This window comes from Lepisosteus platostomus, chromosome 12 (assembly GCF_059453375.1).
Source record: "Lepisosteus platostomus isolate fLepPlt1 chromosome 12, fLepPlt1.hap1, whole genome shotgun sequence".
Lineage (NCBI taxonomy): Eukaryota > Metazoa > Chordata > Actinopteri > Semionotiformes > Lepisosteidae > Lepisosteus > Lepisosteus platostomus.
In genome coordinates this window covers 10,097,499-10,115,112 of record NC_142622.1, presented here as the reverse complement: position 1 = coordinate 10,115,112, position 17,614 = coordinate 10,097,499, and the positions used below count along the sequence as shown (strand labels likewise).

Below are 17,614 nucleotides of genomic sequence, written 5' to 3'. Positions count from 1 at the left end.
ATAGTCCAATTGATACAAAAAACAAAATCTATGAAAGCTGTTTCATGCTACATGGAAAAACATAAAATTTATTTGCCCCAGAAACTGTACATAATATTAAAACATTTAAAGAGACCTAACCTTCTATGGCCTTTTTGTCAAAAGCACCAAGAAAAGCAAGCGTGCATTACGCTTTCATTTGTTTGACTATTTTCGGCCAATCCTTGATAGATGAGATGTGTTTTTGGAGTACAGAAGGCGATAGCAGATTGTCTCTTTAAACTGTTTCATTTGGGTTGGTTAGTCATGCAGACTGTTCCAGGCTCCTGGCAAGATTACATGAAACGTGTTAAAAATAATTATTAGAATAATGATAGAAAGCACTGCACTTAATAAACAAACGCAAAGGGAAAACAGATTGAAATGCTGCCATTTCCCTGTGATGCATTTTCCAAAACGCAGAAAGAACGGAAAAAAAAAAGACCAAAGAGAGAATTCTGTCAGGCAGACAGGAACTGTTACCTGGACCCTAGGGACAAAAGGCGCTGTTCTTCTACTAAGGCTTTGGCTCTGGGTAAGCAAAATTAAACAACAAAGAAAAATGCCATAAAACAAAATCAAAATGACAACACACACTGGAAACACACAAACACAAAAATAGACTATGGGGGAGATTCATTCTAATTGTGCCGTTATCTCATTTGCATTGATTTACATCCAGAAGGAGCTGTGTGCAGATGTGGCCGACAATCTAGCCTTCAATACTTTTCAGTTGAATTCCACCAAGACAGATGAATGAGACTCACTGCATAATAAGTTCCCTTTCCTCATTTTATTATTCAGCATGTGACTTTTTTTCCCTTCTCGTTGACATAAATGTAGAAACATTCCTTTTACAGTAGGAAACATCAGTCATATTGTCAGATTCACGTTAAATTTTAAGCCCAGTCATCGAAAGGCCTTAATACCGAGGTATTTCTGTTTCAGATGTGGGCTATAATCGCACTTGATGACTGTGATTCCCCAAATGGTAAAGTGCAACTGGCTAATACATGCCAGGGTTAAGCAGGCATGTGATGACCAAGGGCACCCTTGTAACACTGAGCTACGTTTTCTCGATTCCAAATTAGAGGGTTATTAAAATAAAAAAAAGTATTTAGAATGAAAATTCGAGGTTATACAGTAAAATGTAATTTACTGCAGATTTTTTTATTCTCTAAAAACATTTGTGTACAATTACATCAATTACTATAACTACAAACTGTATGACGTGCTTTCCTCTTTACATGGGCCGAAAGTAATAAGGTGAACTTGGTAAATTAGTATTGTTCCCTAATGATTTGACATCAGTTTTCAAGAAGAATTGAAGTCGGATACTATAAAGATTTACGGCACATCTGTTTCTTATTTTGTTCTTTAGACCCATAAAGTGAACTTTGTGGCTGAAGAAAGGAAAGTTACAGTGTCTTAGTTTTATTTGGCAATTTAGCTTAAATCTCCCCCCGAAGAAAAGAAATGACAAATAGAACACTAAAAACTTCAAAGCTCTATACACTACACATACAGTGTATTTTACTAGATATCAAAGTCTTCAAAACATTTACTGACAGGCAAATTAAACACACACAGCTCCCTCCATTAGCAGAAAATTAATCTTGACCACTCATTGATATGCATAGCAGTGTTATTTCTTAAATCCATCTGATGCAAGCAATTAACCCTAATGCTAATGTTCAAATGGAAAAGAGCTTTGCAATTATTGTTACCGTACGAATAACAGTTGTTTAAAAGACATGTACAACATGATATTACAGATTTTTTTTAGATTTAAGATGAAAAAAACACAGTACTGCAGTGCTCCTTCCTGACAGTGACTGAACTCAATCAACATTGAATGTATATTCATTTTTATATTACACCTACCTCTAACTTCTCTTTGCTCACTGGCATAATGGAACACGTGTTTGTCATGTATTACAAGCTTTAGTGCAATTCCCCCAGTGTATATTTTACGTTGCACAATGAATTACATGCCACAAAAGGTAACATGATATATTATCCCATGCTGAATTGGGTTTGATCCAGCTGTACAGGCCTTGTAGCATGGATAGATTCCAAAGTTGTATCTCACGCCTGTGTCACTACAGCTCTTCTTAGAAGTGTCTGCAAACCTTTCCACAGTCTTGAAATCAAAGTTAACCTTTCTGATTTTGATATCGGGCACAGAGTACCTCATTATTTCCAAAAACAGTAATTTGTAATGAAAAGCAATTCTTTATGCAAAAATCTTCTTGGGAGTTGCACAGTGAGAACTCCAAAGCATGTGACAAGGAAATATATATCCTGCTGAGTTTGGGCATGCAAATTCTCATAATTTTCTAATGTTCTGTTTTAATTCATTACTGATTGTTGTATATTATATCGCTTCATTGAAATGCACTAAGGATACATGATGTTATTTTGCATTGCGTTTTTTGCAAAACTGAGAAAAGATATCAATATTTATATGTAATTTTACATGTACATTTAAATATGTAAATTCACAATGTATGGGATGTAATGTATTCAAGGAAAATCTACATTTTCAGAAACAACATTTAATTTTTTTAAACTTAACAGACAACACAAATGTTACACAACACTTTTTAAAGAAAAGCAATCAAACAACTATAAAAAGAACAGAAGCTATGGGCTAAAAAAAGAGTTTCATAAATTGCTTGCAGAAAAAGAACAATGTAACTAAAGAAAACCTAAAGGGGGTGATACCTCTTATTCATCTGATACCTCTTAAACAGAAAATGTTTGTGCAACTGCAAATTTGCTAAGGACTTAACACCAGATCTCTGGGTCCAACATCTGTCTTTCACTTTTTTAGTCTGGTATGGAAGAACGTTTTTGTTCAGACAGAAGACTTAAAAAAACTCCTGCGCTATTTCACAACGAAGAGCAGCAGCACTTGACAAAAACATGAATGGTACATACTGAGAGTTGTCCAGGCAAGTACTGGGGTGCATCTCGTAACATGCTAGGACTCATGGGAGATGTGACAGAGATAGAGGGGCGCTCCATCTTCTGGGATTCAAAAGAACTCGAACCTGTTAATAGATGGAAAGGGAAGCACCGTAAACTAAGTTCTCTGTAAGAATGTTTAATGTCTTTTTACTGTTGCTTGTCACATTTAACATAATATCTAGTGAAGTCTGCTATAAGCTGGCAGCATGCTGTGTACAGCACATGTTGTACAAAATACTGATACACAGCATATCAGAAATGTATCAATCTAAAGGACACCAGTCCCTCTTCCTTTAACATGACAAAGCAGACACAACACAACATGTGGTTTTCTGTTGAAGACAGCACAATTATGAGAGCTTCAAAAATGCGTACAGTATGTACCACATCATATTACTCCCTATTGCGTATTATGTGAGGAGGTTAAAATTATTTTTCTTTTTTTATTGCCTGCATGTCCTTGTTTACTGCAGAATATCTCTGCAACCTCCACTATGTACTACTAATTACAGAAACTATACATTTTAGCAGAAATATACTTTCTGAAAAGCACATGAGCTCTTCAGCACATTTCTCCACTTTCCACCTCAACAGATCTTTTCACAGGGTATTTGCTGGTGTAATCAAATAATAAGGAACAAGTTGAGGTTAAGAAGAAGGTTCAACAACAGAGAGGTTGTGTTTTTCCCTTCTTTCTCGTTTTCAGTGTTGAATTAACCAGTGCTTGCTCCTTTGTAGCCTGCAAACTGCCACAGCTCCAACACTCAAACCTCTAACAAATAATAAAATAAACTAGCAAAAACATGTGACAGAACGCCACACATCACACATTAAATAAGATCTGCAATTGGAAGAAATACTTGTTAAATATTTTAGCAAAGTACTTTACTGGAAATACATTTAGTGCTTAAATGAAAATGCTTTTAATTTAAAAAACAAAATGGTGCTAGAAAAGACACATTTGGTTAAATATTTCACACTTTAAAAAAACATTTAAAAATTAAAACTGGCGTATTGCTTTACGATCCCTGGGGTTTTCCTAGATGTATGTTACAATTTCACATCGTACTCTGAGAAATAAGCTGAAGAATGAAATTGTTTCTTAAAGAATATCATTTATGAGGATTTTTCACTCACTTGATTCCAGTTGTGCATGTGTGCTGTCTGGAATACGGGGAATGTCTCTGGAAAGCGAAGAAAAAAAGTCAAAATCAATTTTAAGCTGGTGCACGAATGTTCAGTACTTTAATGACCCTAAGCACTACATTTATCTCTATTCCCCTAGCAGTTTTCACTGTAATACAAAACAGGTCAAATATGTAAATTGACAAAGCAGGGCTTTCAGTTTCTAGGGTGTCACTGTGTTCAAAAGCAATTTATTTCCCATTGCTTCTAGGAGAAGGAACTCGGGCAGCAGTATAACTGCTTTTCATTTTTGTATGAACTGTACTGTATACCTGAGACTAAATACCTGGTAAACTAAAACTGCTGCAAATATAAAGAGGAAAATCATATTCAATAAGCAGCTAAACCTTACATAAATTATTTTTTAAATTAATTAAAATCCCATTTAATTTTTTATTGCTTTACTTCTGTGGAAAATCTATTCATTGTTTCATGATCATTTGTGCTTATTTCTGAACCTTTCCAGTGTTCTTACATGTACAGTACATTTTACTTGAAAAATTCAAATTTAATGAATTTGCCAGCTGCTTTTGACCAAAGTGACTTACAATCACTTCTGGTCAAGATGTAATGGGTGCATACTGTATAACAGCAGCATGAAGACAATAAGCACTCTAGAAAACAATACGTTCTGGCTGTTTTATGGTTGATGGTGTTGGGGAATCTTAATGTGGTACCTACTAAAAAAGTTACATTTCATTTTAAGCATCAAATAGTAATTTTCTAAAACCATTACAAAGTCCACCCACTATGTTCCTTTAATATACAAACACATACAACTCTTACCCTATTGGTCGTGAGACCAACAGCTCCACTTGAGGTTCTGGCTTGGATTCCAGAATTATATTGTAAACTTCTTTAAAAGTAGCTCCTTGCAATTGCCTCCCATTCCATTCTAGAACTTGGTCACCTAAAAGAACATCAGGAACAGAACATTGAAATTGGAAACCTGGAAATATTATCACACATTCACTTCAAAAAAGAGGCTGGTAAATTAAGAAATAAGACGTGTTAGACTGTCTTTTGGTATTGTGATGCAATCTGAAGAGCTTTTTAATTTAATTGGGGATTGCCTTATGAATACATTGCCTTCTAAAGAACACAAGAAAGATTCCAAAGAATAGGAGACCGTGTAGCGCCAAATTGCTCCTTTGGTGGCTGGTAGCTAATTGATCTTATTTATTTCATGTAGCCAATTCTTAAAAGGGATCCAGGGTAACAGTGTCAACAACATAAATTGGTAGCTTGTCCTGTACTTTCACAACCCATTGTGTAAAATAATAGCTTCCTGATTTTAGTTTTAGTGATTTTAAAGCACCTCCCCTTAGTTTCTGCTTGGGTCCTTCTGCTCATGTATCACTGATGGTCACGAATAAGCAATGACTTCACCAATATAGTCTCTGTTAAAGACTAAAAAGATTCAGTCTTTTAAAATTCTGTCCAAGAAGTATATTCCTTTGAGCCTGGAAATGTATCTACTCACTTATTATGAACACATACAGTAGCAAAACCATATGCTTTTGTAACAGTGGTAACCAATATACAATATACAATTACGATATAGTAATATTGAATATGATAGCCTTAGTAGTGTGTTGTGCAACTTTAACAATAATATCACATGATTTAAATTCTACAGTTATTATTATATTCCCTAACATTCTGTTTGTCTTTTTGGCTGCTCCCCACATTATCTAAAATATAAAAATAGTGTCTAGAAATTTAAAATGATGTGCCAACTTAAACACTCATTTTTTCATAAATATATAGTGCCATATTATATCTGCAGTAAGTTTATGATTTTATTTTCTACATGTACATGCAATTGTCTCCATCATATGTGTTCCAGAATATACAGCAGGATCTCAACACCCAGAAATTCCTTAAAATAACATATCTTGTCTTGCATCACATACTGTAAGTGATCAATTTAAATGTTTCTTTCAAGTGAAACTGGCCAGTTCTCCTTTGAAGAAATTTCAGCCTGACTGAGCAAAATAACATGTGAATAAAATAAAATGGGAATGCACCCCTTAAAATTCGTTGTTTCCAAGTATCACCTGAGACACTATTGTTTTTAACATTTTATTAATACGATGAGACCTGTATGGTTTGGCTGGAATGATATGCATGAGTTATCCAAATGCCAAGCAATCCAAAATTCTTTCTCTGCTAACTTCTAAATGTGCTTTTTTGTCTTTGGGGAGTATAAAATTAACCTAATACTAGTACACAGTGCACATGAGTAACAATATCTCTTTAGTGTTAGTCAAGGTGAAAGATATAGTCGCTATCTATGCAATAATTCAACTGATGCTTCTGGAAGAGCAATGGCCTTACCTGGTCGGAGGTGTCCAACAGTATCTGCTAGGCTTCCCTTCTTTACCTTTGTAATAAAAGCACACAGTCTACCAGATTCTGTCATCTTTCCCCCGACCACCTGTTAGAAACAGAAACCAGGTGTTACATCTGTATAGCTTAAATATCAAAGGAATCACATGACACTTCAAGACTGCAACGACAATTAAAATCCAAGGGGAAAACTTACAGCCAAAGTTTTAGCAGGGACTAGAATTCCTGCTTAAATTGGAAAATGACCCATTGGCAAGAGCTACTGTACATTGAAGTGACTTAATAACTAAAAAAGAAATAATGTCCTTGAGTAGCCCAATCAAAACACTGACTTGAATCCTACTGAAAATCTGTGGAAAGATTTTAAATACAGATGATACATAAAGTTTTATTTTTTTGTAATTTCACAGTATGGGACAACATCTAGGGAAACCTCAACAGAAATAACATTAGAAAGAATAAAGGCATGGAAACATGATCTCCTTATTTCCAAATGAAGCCTGATGAAGACGGACTATACATAGAAGAAATGAGAACCTTCACTAAAGTAAACTGTAAATATATCTTGTATTCATTTTAGTTCACAAAATGTTAATTTAGAGCAAATGCACTAACCAGCTTCACCACAGCTACAGTAGGTTAATTAATAATTACCTTGGGTTTTATTCACTTTGTTGATGTTACATTCTTTTAATATCTCCTTTAATCAGTCCTATCAGAGCTGTGGTAATTCTGTTTCCTCACCCCCTTCCATTAATCAGATTCCTTATTAATTGAAACCTTTTCTTTAATCTTTTTTTTTCACGTTACGACAGCTGCAATACTACTGCTTCCAGTACTTCAGTGTGACTACTGAGGAATAACAATACTTGCATTTTGGAAAAGGAAAGAAGTACCTCTCAATGGTTCTGAAAAATCTACTTGTCTAACCTGAAGCATTTATATCCATAGGCTGATTTCCATTATGAGCATTATTCAAACAAATCCCAATTAATCATAGCTGCACCAAACATACAAAAGGAGATTAGGACATCTGCAAAATGAAATGGGTTTATATAACCAGTATCTAACTGCAGGACCTCTGCTAGCAGTGCCGCACAGGAAGGAACTCATACATAAGCAGTGACCAGATACAAATATGCCAATTCAGGAAGCTCATTCAATCAGTAAGGATTTTCTCGTATAGTTCCTCTTTATGCCTTGTGTTTGTCTTCTGAATTCATTGCTAAACATTAAAGTCGTTTGCGGGCATTCAAAAACCATTAGAAACAGCATACAACATGGTATGCAATAAAATATCGACAGCCAGAACATTTATATCACTTATTGTTAAACAAAGAAAATGGCAAATATATTTATGACTTTAAAAGTACTGTACATAAAAATCTCCCCCAGAAATTTAACCCCCAGTGTCTAATTCAATCACCTCCAAAATTATTGTACTGTACATTATATAGAAATCCTTCATTTATTTAGAATACTGTCACAAGAGAAATCATTTTTAACAAGAAGGGATGCAATAATACCTTGTCATGTACCATGTATTACATATTTTCCTTATTTATTCATATTTATGTTAATGATCATTTTGTTTTAAATTAATTACAGATTTGCCAGATAGACTATTGCAGAATTTATTGGATTATGTTTAAGTAACATCTTTTTGTACAAAGTTAAAAATAAAATATACCACATTTTTCTCCTTGTGCTTTCCCTTCTCCGTGTTATACATGGAGCACTTGCCCCAGGAAAAGCTATTTTTGCTTACTACTTACAGAAAGGATTTTGCAACAAGAGACAAGGCAACTGTAAAGTTATTGTTAGATCTCTTGTTTGAGGCATCTATCTGGCAGTTTTGACATTGAATATTTCATACATACCCAGACACCAGCATAACTATGGCATGCTCGGTCCAAAATACCTAGTAATGTGTATAATATTTCCTTATTTATCTGCTCAATGCTGTTGTTTATCTTATGTTTCATTTCTTGTACATTCAAATACTTCTGTTTAGATTTTATTTTAAACAGGGATTGATTTGTTTGTATTTCAGTTGCAGTGTTTTGATCTTATATTTTTGAAAACATACATTTAATACATATATAAATACTGTATATATATTCCCTCATAACAGTAACACTTGTAAATTCATTTACTGATAATCACACTTGGGAACTAATTATTGTAATTATTGAAGTAATTATTGTATGTAAGGTTCTACTGAGCATACCAAAGAGTAGATAGCTAAATCTAAATAATTTATTTTAATCCATAAATTAAAGCCTTTCCTGCCTTACATGTTACATTCTGGAGAAAGCAATATCCTATTGCTAGATGAAGAATTGTACTTTAGTATTTTTTTACCTCCAAAGTAACATAGTCAAATTAACCTTGTGCACTCCCCATGATTAAGGATGTAGTATAATACTTTATCATTCTATGGATTATTCTACCATGCTGCATATTCCACTCTTTCCTAGGGAACTCCTAGTGGACAGCATATCACTGTTGCTCAAATCTAGGAGATGTATGACCTTGATTCGTATGCAGTTATTCTGTGGAGAAATGAGAAGTTATGTTTGCCTTATGCATTTCTAACTGTTGATTTCAGCCACTGATGCTGTATTGTCCCAGTACACCATCACCCTATGGAGTCAGAGAAAGTGAAGAATTGAGAGGTAAATATGTCTTTGTGTCATGGTTGGTTCTGTTAGGACAGTAAGCCCTATTTTCTTTAGTTATCACCATAATCTCCTCCTGCCTGTGGTAGAGGAATCAGGAGAGCTTTGTCAAAATTTCCCTCTGGCTATAAAAACCTGGAGAAAGTGATCCTGCAGATAAAGCATCACTCTTCTCAATATCAGACTTTGATTTTGAGATAAAGCAGGCTTTTGCAACTCCCAAATGTGTATCAAAATGAGCTTAAAGGTTCATCATCATCATCACTAGATACCACAGGTGAACAGAACAGTATTCAAGAGGACTTAAAATCTTGACTCTATCAAAGCAAGATGCCCCACGAAACATCGTGGCTCATCCAGACCCCCAGCAAAACAGACAAGCCTGTAGACCGTTTATCTACAGATAAGATCTACCAGTCTGTGATGGAGATGTTCAAGCTTGAGCAGTGTCCCCACGTATCTTCAAGAACTCTTTGTCCAAGTGGGAAAATGATGGCATTCACTCTAATTCACCCGAATGCTCAAAATGCTGAAGTGTTCTGCCACAATCCTGGAAAACCCAGAATCATTGGCCATCATGGTTACAGCAGCTGGAACTTCAGCCAGAAAGGACAAAGCTCCAGCAGAAACTTGTTTGTCAGGGGTGAAGTGAAAAAAGCCTTCAAGCAGCTAGACAGCCTGCTACTGTATAGAAAGGCCTTGGAAGTTTGTCAACCCCTACTTTTCATGAGTGATGATGAAGGAGTCAATAGAGGGGAAGCATGCCTCCCTCAGTCTCCACTTTCTGTGTAGGAGGACCATGATTTACTGGCTAAAAGTAGCTAGGAGAAAGGCAGCAAGACAGAGCTGAAAAACTAATAGCAATACTAGAATCATAAGTATCAATTATGAGAACCAAGAACACTATAAAATACTGTTCTGTGTGCTGAAAAAACCTGGGAAACATCACAAGATGATTGCCTGTGGGGAAGTATCTGTAATATGAATTATGTTGTTTGTGTGGCTGAGATATGAGAATCTAAGGGTCTTAAGGTCATGCAATTCTGTACAGTACAATTATAAGCACAGTTTCTGTGTGAAAAACACAAGAAAACATTGCTAATGGTCTTTTGTTAAAATGGAACTTGCTGTTTTAGGTATTTTCTTTTAGTTTTTTCTCTTGAGAAATTATGCAAGAAAGGGTTACTCTCCATTTTTAAAAACCTTCTTGTTTGCTGAGATCAAAGAAACAAATTACAACCGCCCACGCATCTGCAGTGAGGAGATTTGATTAAAGAAGTGATGTTGCAGCAGGCAAGTTTCAAATGAGGAGGAGTCCTATTTCTCTGCAGCAAGGACTATATTACAGTCCTGATCTGATTTATAGAGACAGACGTAAAGCCTTACAAAAACCTGCACATTTTCTGAGCAAAAGCCAACAAAACAAGTCATGAGACAATTAAAAGACAATATGTTTGACTTAAACGACTTGAACAATTAACAATTAAATAACCATAAAATTAACCAAAATTACCATGTAAGAAAATGGTGCGTTCTCCCTACTGTAAAACATGCAATGTGTCCTTCATTGACACCTTAGGTATGAATGCCTAGGCTGGTCCTATTGAGGGACAGGGGAGCAAGTCATTGGTTATAAAGTTGAGTAAGATTGTAATTGCAGTGTGTTTAGCATGGTTATAGTTTTGGGATTCAGAATTTTAGAAAACTATCTGAAAAACCTAGTACTCACCTTCAGTCCAAGCAATGCTCCTGAGTCTCTAGGCACACTACCATCTTTCAGCCTCTTGTTTAGTAAAATCCGCCCTATTAAACGGTCTCCATCTTTGGATGTCTGCCATGTCACAGGGTGCTATGAGATCAGAGCAACAACACATTTTTATATTTTGCAACAAACATATGTTCTATCACATTTCAAAAGAAAATGAAAAAAAATGGTCCACATACCATATTAATAAACATAAGGATGATGACACAAACTCTTGTACAAAAAAAAGCAACCAAAATAACGGTTTGCTGAGCTTGTACAGCACTTTATAACAACCATGTCTTTGTGATCCATTTTATTTTGCAGTTTTAGAAAATAATCAATATATTGTACATGCCTCAAAGAGTATGGGTTCCAATTTTCTTCTTTTATCATAAAATGTACTCTAACAGTAAGGAGGGACAGCTGTACTTTTTGGCAGGCTTAGGTTTGATTATGTACAGTATGTGTAGTAAAATAACTCAATAATGAATATGAATGCATTTCAAAATAGGAAAGAATGATATTACCACTTTATTTACAGTGACGTTTTATGGCTCATACAGTATGTGGTGCTCTCAGCATTCAACTAATCCTGACATCCTATTGGTCATCTGGTTTTGATGACAAGAGGTGGACAGGAGAAGTAGTAAAACATTGAAATACTGTAAAGGTCCCTTTCTGGCTGTCCAGTTAATAAATTTAGGATCCTGTTTTATCATTCTAATGTGTAAAATACATCATTTCACCACATCAGGGAACAACTTAACTGTTGCCACATATCTTTCTGTAGATCACAACAGAAGTACAGTGTAACCCTTAAGACTGACCTCAGCATTCATTTTCTGTCAACCAGATTTTGCTCTCAGAAGAATACTTCAGAACTTGTTCCATGTGTTGAAATTGTCGTTAACATGTACAGAGCAACGTGTACATTGTAAGTGACTTTCTGATTTTGTCTCAACTGACAGTTATGTTTTCCATGTTGAATAGTATTTTAATTAACTGACAATTCAAAGCAGGCTTCCAGGAATTAGGTCGTGGGAAAACTGCTCCAATCAGAAAAATTCCACCAAATCACAGTGCAAACTGTATACTGTATACTATACATCCCTGACACTATCGTCATTATTTGGTTTTGAAAATCCATTTTTTAAAGGTACTGTATATATACAGTACTGTAGGTAGAATTATAAATAAGATAACCGGAAGTCAGAGTTAGTGGTACAGTATATGCAACAAGCGATAAATGAAGCAGTTAACCAATGCAAATTGTTACTTGTAGTAACCATTAAATAATTTGTTTCAAATGCAAATTCTATGAAGGCTTGTGAGTATTTTAATCTTATTTTAGTAAAGTGAAACACGGTGATTCCAGACTATTTCTTTACTATTAAGTATTACTTGAGAAAAGCTAGAAAATATATAGCTATATTGGTGATTGTTCAATATACAGTAGTATATTTATCTAGGCTGGCTGTTGAAGGTACTGTATATGTCTTTACCGGGAATGCATTGAAATCATGTACAATTATTTTGAAGGACACTTTTTTATTAAATGAAAAGGCATATAAAGTACTTGCAATGTGAAATATTTAATTTGCATAAATGTGACAAAAACAATAAAATGGCAAAAATGCTTATGAGAATAATAAAGCAAAATGTTTAACTATAATGTCTTGTCTTGAAGCACCTTTTAAATAAATCTGGTGTTTGAAAATACTTTAATATCAGACCTACAATATCTTTAATTTTCTCAAGAAGTGATATTTGCTCTTTGCAAGAATGCTACTTAAACTCATTTTAGATTAGTATTAATCAAGAAGTAGCTAAAAATAATTTTAGAAAGGTGTGAGGTGTTTTTAATTTAGGCATTGTGGTATTATATGTGAAGACATCTTTATGACTAAGTATGTTTGACAGATGTATTTCCTAGCTACATGTTCCAACCTCCAAACACAAGAAAGGTCTACAAAGCTACAAAAAAATCAATTTCTGTTTTGAATTGGTTAGAAAAGACTTCTACTAGCTCCATCTGGTAAAACTTCTGCCTGAAGAGTAGGAGTGGTTCTACATGTGCAGGTTACAGGTTCATACTGTACATAGCCTATGCTAGTGTAGCTTCAGATTGTTAGTTTAAAAGTATTGCAGTAATTTGAGTGGAGACCACTGGGCAGAGCTGGCTTCCCAAAGACAACATATGTAAAAAGAGGGAGTTGTGCTTGTCCTATTGTGGACCACAAAAGCACGTCGTAGAGTTTACATCCTGTATGCATGACTGATGTTTCAAAGAGAGATAAATGTTATGTGATTGTCAATGTCAATCCCAAATTTGATTATTCACAGGGGTATTCTAAATCAATAAATGTCTGTACCTTGATATTTTTTAATAAAAGCACATTATTTTACAGGCATTCATAATTGAATACATGTAATTCCTCAAAAGTCGATTTCTGATCATGCCTTGTTTTTATTTACTGTATATAAAACATTGGTATGACTCCATAAAGTTTTTCAGAATCAGTGAATTTACTTGATAATCGATAAAAGAGGCAATTCGTTTCACTACATACAGTAAGTTAAAGGCCATTCTGTGCCCCACAGGCTAAGCAATAATTTTAAAATAAACTTATGAAACTTGTATAAAAATTAACTAGGCACAAAGAGTTTGTGTAATCATGACAATTTGTAGGGCAGTGAGTGAATTCCATGCATAAATCCATGCACAAAAAAACAACATAGAAACTCTCCCGTTTAACCCACTACTGTATCTACTGTATATCCTTCTGGTCTATTGTCCATGATGAACATTGATACATTCAAAGTGAAACAGAAAAAAGTGGATGGCAAAAATATTTTCAAAGGTTTGATGCCACACGGATTCCACCAGTAAGCCACAGCACAGAAATGGAAAACAAAGCATGACAGTGGAAGGGAAAAAAGAAAAACATAACTTTTTCTGTGCATAACAAATCCAATCTTCCCTTGTACTCTGTGCTTGATTTGTACTCAGTGGATAAGTCTTTCGAAAGATTACTTGCTTGGGGGTGTGGGAGAGGGTTCATAAACACAGTGAAGGACACCAATCTGGGTGAAAATTCAGACCCTGAGATATATAGATGTTAACAACACAAAATACTAAGAAAGACTAACATGCAGCTGTAGGACCAAACATTCCTGTGTGCCGCAACAAACATTTTGTCTTTTTTATTTAATTGCTGCCGGAAAGCAAACAGCAAAGCAAGCAGAAGGTTACCCACTTCCTCCTTCAACAACACCCTCAAAGGGTGCTGCTGAAATATCCCTGCAATAAAACCATAACTTGAAAAAAAATCTTTTCTAATTACAGTTAGTGACAGAGAGCAAATGAAGACCAGATGAGTAGGTAAAAAAAATGCAGGCTATATAGTCTCAGTACCTTATCGCTACGGCTATGCTCCTCGTTAAGAGTTGTGCTACTGCATGTATCAACGCCCGAGTCTTTAACCTGAGGCTCAGACCAATCCAAGTCCTCTTCCAATGAGTGGCCCCCAAAGTGCACCATTTTCTTTAGTCTCTCAGTTAAGGTGTTTGAGTCCGACAAAAATGCCTGCTCACTAGTTTTTCTTTTTCCCCTTTGACTGTCCCCTACAGGTGTGGGATAAAAAAAGAAAAAAAAAAGAAAACATGCAGAGGTGTAAATAAAACAAAGGAAAAGTGAAATGACAAAGGAATCTGTAAGGTTAAGGCTCCGCATGTCTCACCAAAGACATTGGGGAGGCCTCGCTGCTATGCCAAGATGCATGGTCCCACCAGTTGCCATCCATGTCCCCTGTGAGAATCAGACACACAAGAAAGTACAGCAGAGGACAGGTGAGGAAAGGACAGACCTACAAGACACTGGCATGTACACGTGCTGTGCACACTCCGCCGGACCCTGGAACACACATAAATAAACAGAAGCTCATATCTTCAAGTTGTGTACCGCTGCCTCCCAACTTGAATAACCAAGACAAACACCTTTCAAGTGAGAAGAATCAAGAAGAATGTTTATCTGAACATCATTCCTATTGTGACACCATTGTTCGCAGTAAGACAAAAGAAAGAAAAGTATAGCACTAGGGCTCCGGACATCCTGCAGGGACTTACAAGAAGTTATATCAACATACACCTGCAGTCGCTTTTAAAACAGATCTCTATTCCAGAAAACATTTAAGAACATAAGAACTCAAGGTAGGTTACAACAATTGGAGGCCTTTCAGCCATTTGATCCATTTGGTAGTTGATTGTTAATTGTTCCAAGGATTTCATCCAGCTGTTTCTAGAAAGAGAACAGGGTATCTGCTTCAACAACATGTGCCCCCTGTTCTTCCTGAAGAAATCCTCTGGGTTTCAACATTTATCTTCATAAAAGAGAAATCGATTTTAGGCTCCAACAGGAAATGTTTTCTCATACTTAAAAATGATTGCAAAAGACAACATTAAAACCAAAGTTAGTATAATTACTCCGTACCAAGATATACTGTACAGTATTTGTACATGACTTAACTATTAAGCAAGATTTGTAATCTCAGAGACATCAAATAATTCCAGTGGTTTCTGGTTACTTTTATAATTTCTTATAATTGTATATAAAAAATACTCTCCGTTACTGGCATCATTGGTGAATACTGTCTCCTTTTATCATTTTTTTAATAGGTAGGTTAGGTCCCTGTAACAGGCTATAAAGGCCTATGGATTCAGTTACATTAATTGTTGATATAAACTAATTAAGAACCTGAATGAAAAAAACAATACACTACATACCAAAAACATTGCGCATGCAATGTGATAGTAAAGGTATGCAATTTTATTTTCCACCACGCCTTCTCCTAGTTGCACCGAAACATGTTTGCAAGCACTTTATTTTTTGTTCTAGTAGCTTAGTCCATAAAAGGGAAACAATCAATCAAAGCAGCTGATTGAAAGCCATTCCACTAGTCTTTCACCCTCTCCCATCTCTCTTTTTCTCATTTGTTGGTTTTATTCATAGTTCTTGCTCCTTTAAATACTATTTTAACAGCATTTTTCACCTTTTTTGAAAATTTGCCTAAAGAAGATAGATTATTGAAGAAGATACATTTCCAAGAGTTTTCATCAATGGTTTTGACTGTTTTAGAGTTATATTTGGTGGTTTGAGGAATAGTTTCAAATCCGATTACCGGAGGGCTACAGTTAGGATTAGCATTACCACACTACGTAGACATTTCGTGAGCTCAGTGCTGTATTCTGGGGCCCAAGCAAACTTTATGACGAGTGATAATTTGCTCCTATCTTCAACTGAATTTTCTGATTGTTTTGGCTACTTATATTGTATAATGCACCGTTCAGTAATTGTAACCCAAAACTGAGTCAGATCAAAAGTTGTAAGAAAACCTGTTCTGTTGTGTAAACTCTCTGAATTTTGTCATTTAAAGTGCAATTACAATTACAACTGTAATTGCAATCAACATTTAATGGTTCTTGTAACCCTAACCTGGCCTAATATAATTTTCTTTGTAAAAATTTGTTTCATGCTGCTAAGGAAGACATTAAGCTACATCAGCTTTAAAATCTTAAGAATTACATACAGTAAACAACTATGTTCACTTTATATAATAATTTAATTACCACCCAAGCCTGATAAACAAAAGACACACTGACAAAAGAAAAGCACTGACCTAAAGTTTTGGTGTACCAATAAAAAATCAGGATAGGGAATACTCAATATTCCCCAGCAAGTGATGGATGTCTTACTGTGGGACTGGCAGAATAAAGTCAGATGTGAAGGTTAAAACAGCCCTCTAACAGATCTGTTTAAATTCTACCAAGCTCTAAAGGCAAGCCTAGCAATATGTCATAGCACAGGTGAAAAATGCTGGAACCAGACACCTCCCTCTTCTATGATGATGAACAGTAAAAAACTGAGATATGGAAAATCTGAAATCAACACCAAGAACTAAACAGACACTGCAAAGTCACAGTGATCAGAAAGTAGAGGAACATAAATCCAGCTTTTCTGCTACTCATGCTGGGTCACAAAAAAAGAGAGAAAACAAACATTTCTCTTTGGGTACTGTAAGTAAATGCCCCCACATAATTGTATGGCTATCCTTAGACCATTATTTTCCTGTGAGTTGTAGCCATTGGGACTCACCACATTAAATGACTCCACTTTGACATGTGTGGCATTTTTGGGATGTGGTTTATTAAGAATTTCAATTGCAAAATGCAGGTCCTTCTATCAAAGAGCTTTGTACAATAAATGCAATGAAAAAGGAATAATACTGTGTAGCTGCTTATTTGAGGCTTACAGAAGTGAGCTAATTAAAGGCAGTGAAAGCATATGAACCTGAACTAAGGAAAAGAATTCCCTTTGGAAGCAGAGGTACCTTGTAAAAGGTCATGCAGTGCCACTGGGAAAGAATCTATTTAACTTTGCAACATTAGCTTACACTTTGCAGGCTATCAGTCTTAATGTTATCAGACCTAACTAGACAGTTGTGTTGCTGTTTCTGGCTCTTTGCAATTTAGGCCATGTCATCTACAAATAAAGTAGGATACGGTGAGGAAGCCAACAACTGTCTCCTTCTCCACATCTGCAGCATAACATATTTGATAAAACTTACGTCAAGGGCAAAGCCCAGTTTCCCAAGGCCATTGG

At 35.4% G+C, this 17,614-nt stretch overlaps 1 protein-coding gene across 42 annotated transcripts in view; it reads right to left on the bottom strand.

Annotated features, from left to right (window-relative positions):
* The window catches only part of rims2a (regulating synaptic membrane exocytosis 2a), a 267,753-nt gene that overhangs the window by 118,878 nt on the left and 131,261 nt on the right, over positions 1 to 17,614 (bottom strand). For 35 of the 42 annotated variants that reach the window (XM_088600907.1, XM_088600866.1, XM_088600868.1 and 32 more), the window contains 7 exons: positions 14,372 to 14,580; positions 10,939 to 11,058; positions 6,517 to 6,616; positions 4,963 to 5,086; positions 4,129 to 4,175; positions 2,962 to 3,074; positions 502 to 549 (listed from right to left, as the gene is read on the bottom strand). In XM_088600907.1, the coding sequence (XP_088457033.1) occupies positions 502 to 549; positions 2,962 to 3,074; positions 4,129 to 4,175; positions 4,963 to 5,086; positions 6,517 to 6,616; positions 10,939 to 11,058; positions 14,372 to 14,580 (761 nt within the window). Of the gene's footprint in view, positions 1 to 501; positions 550 to 2,961; positions 3,075 to 4,128; positions 4,176 to 4,962; positions 5,087 to 6,516; positions 6,617 to 10,938; positions 11,059 to 14,371; positions 14,581 to 14,696; positions 14,765 to 17,614 lie in introns of all 42 variants that reach the window. The other 7 variants (XM_088600874.1, XM_088600878.1, XM_088600910.1 and 4 more) reach the window with 2 other exon arrangements.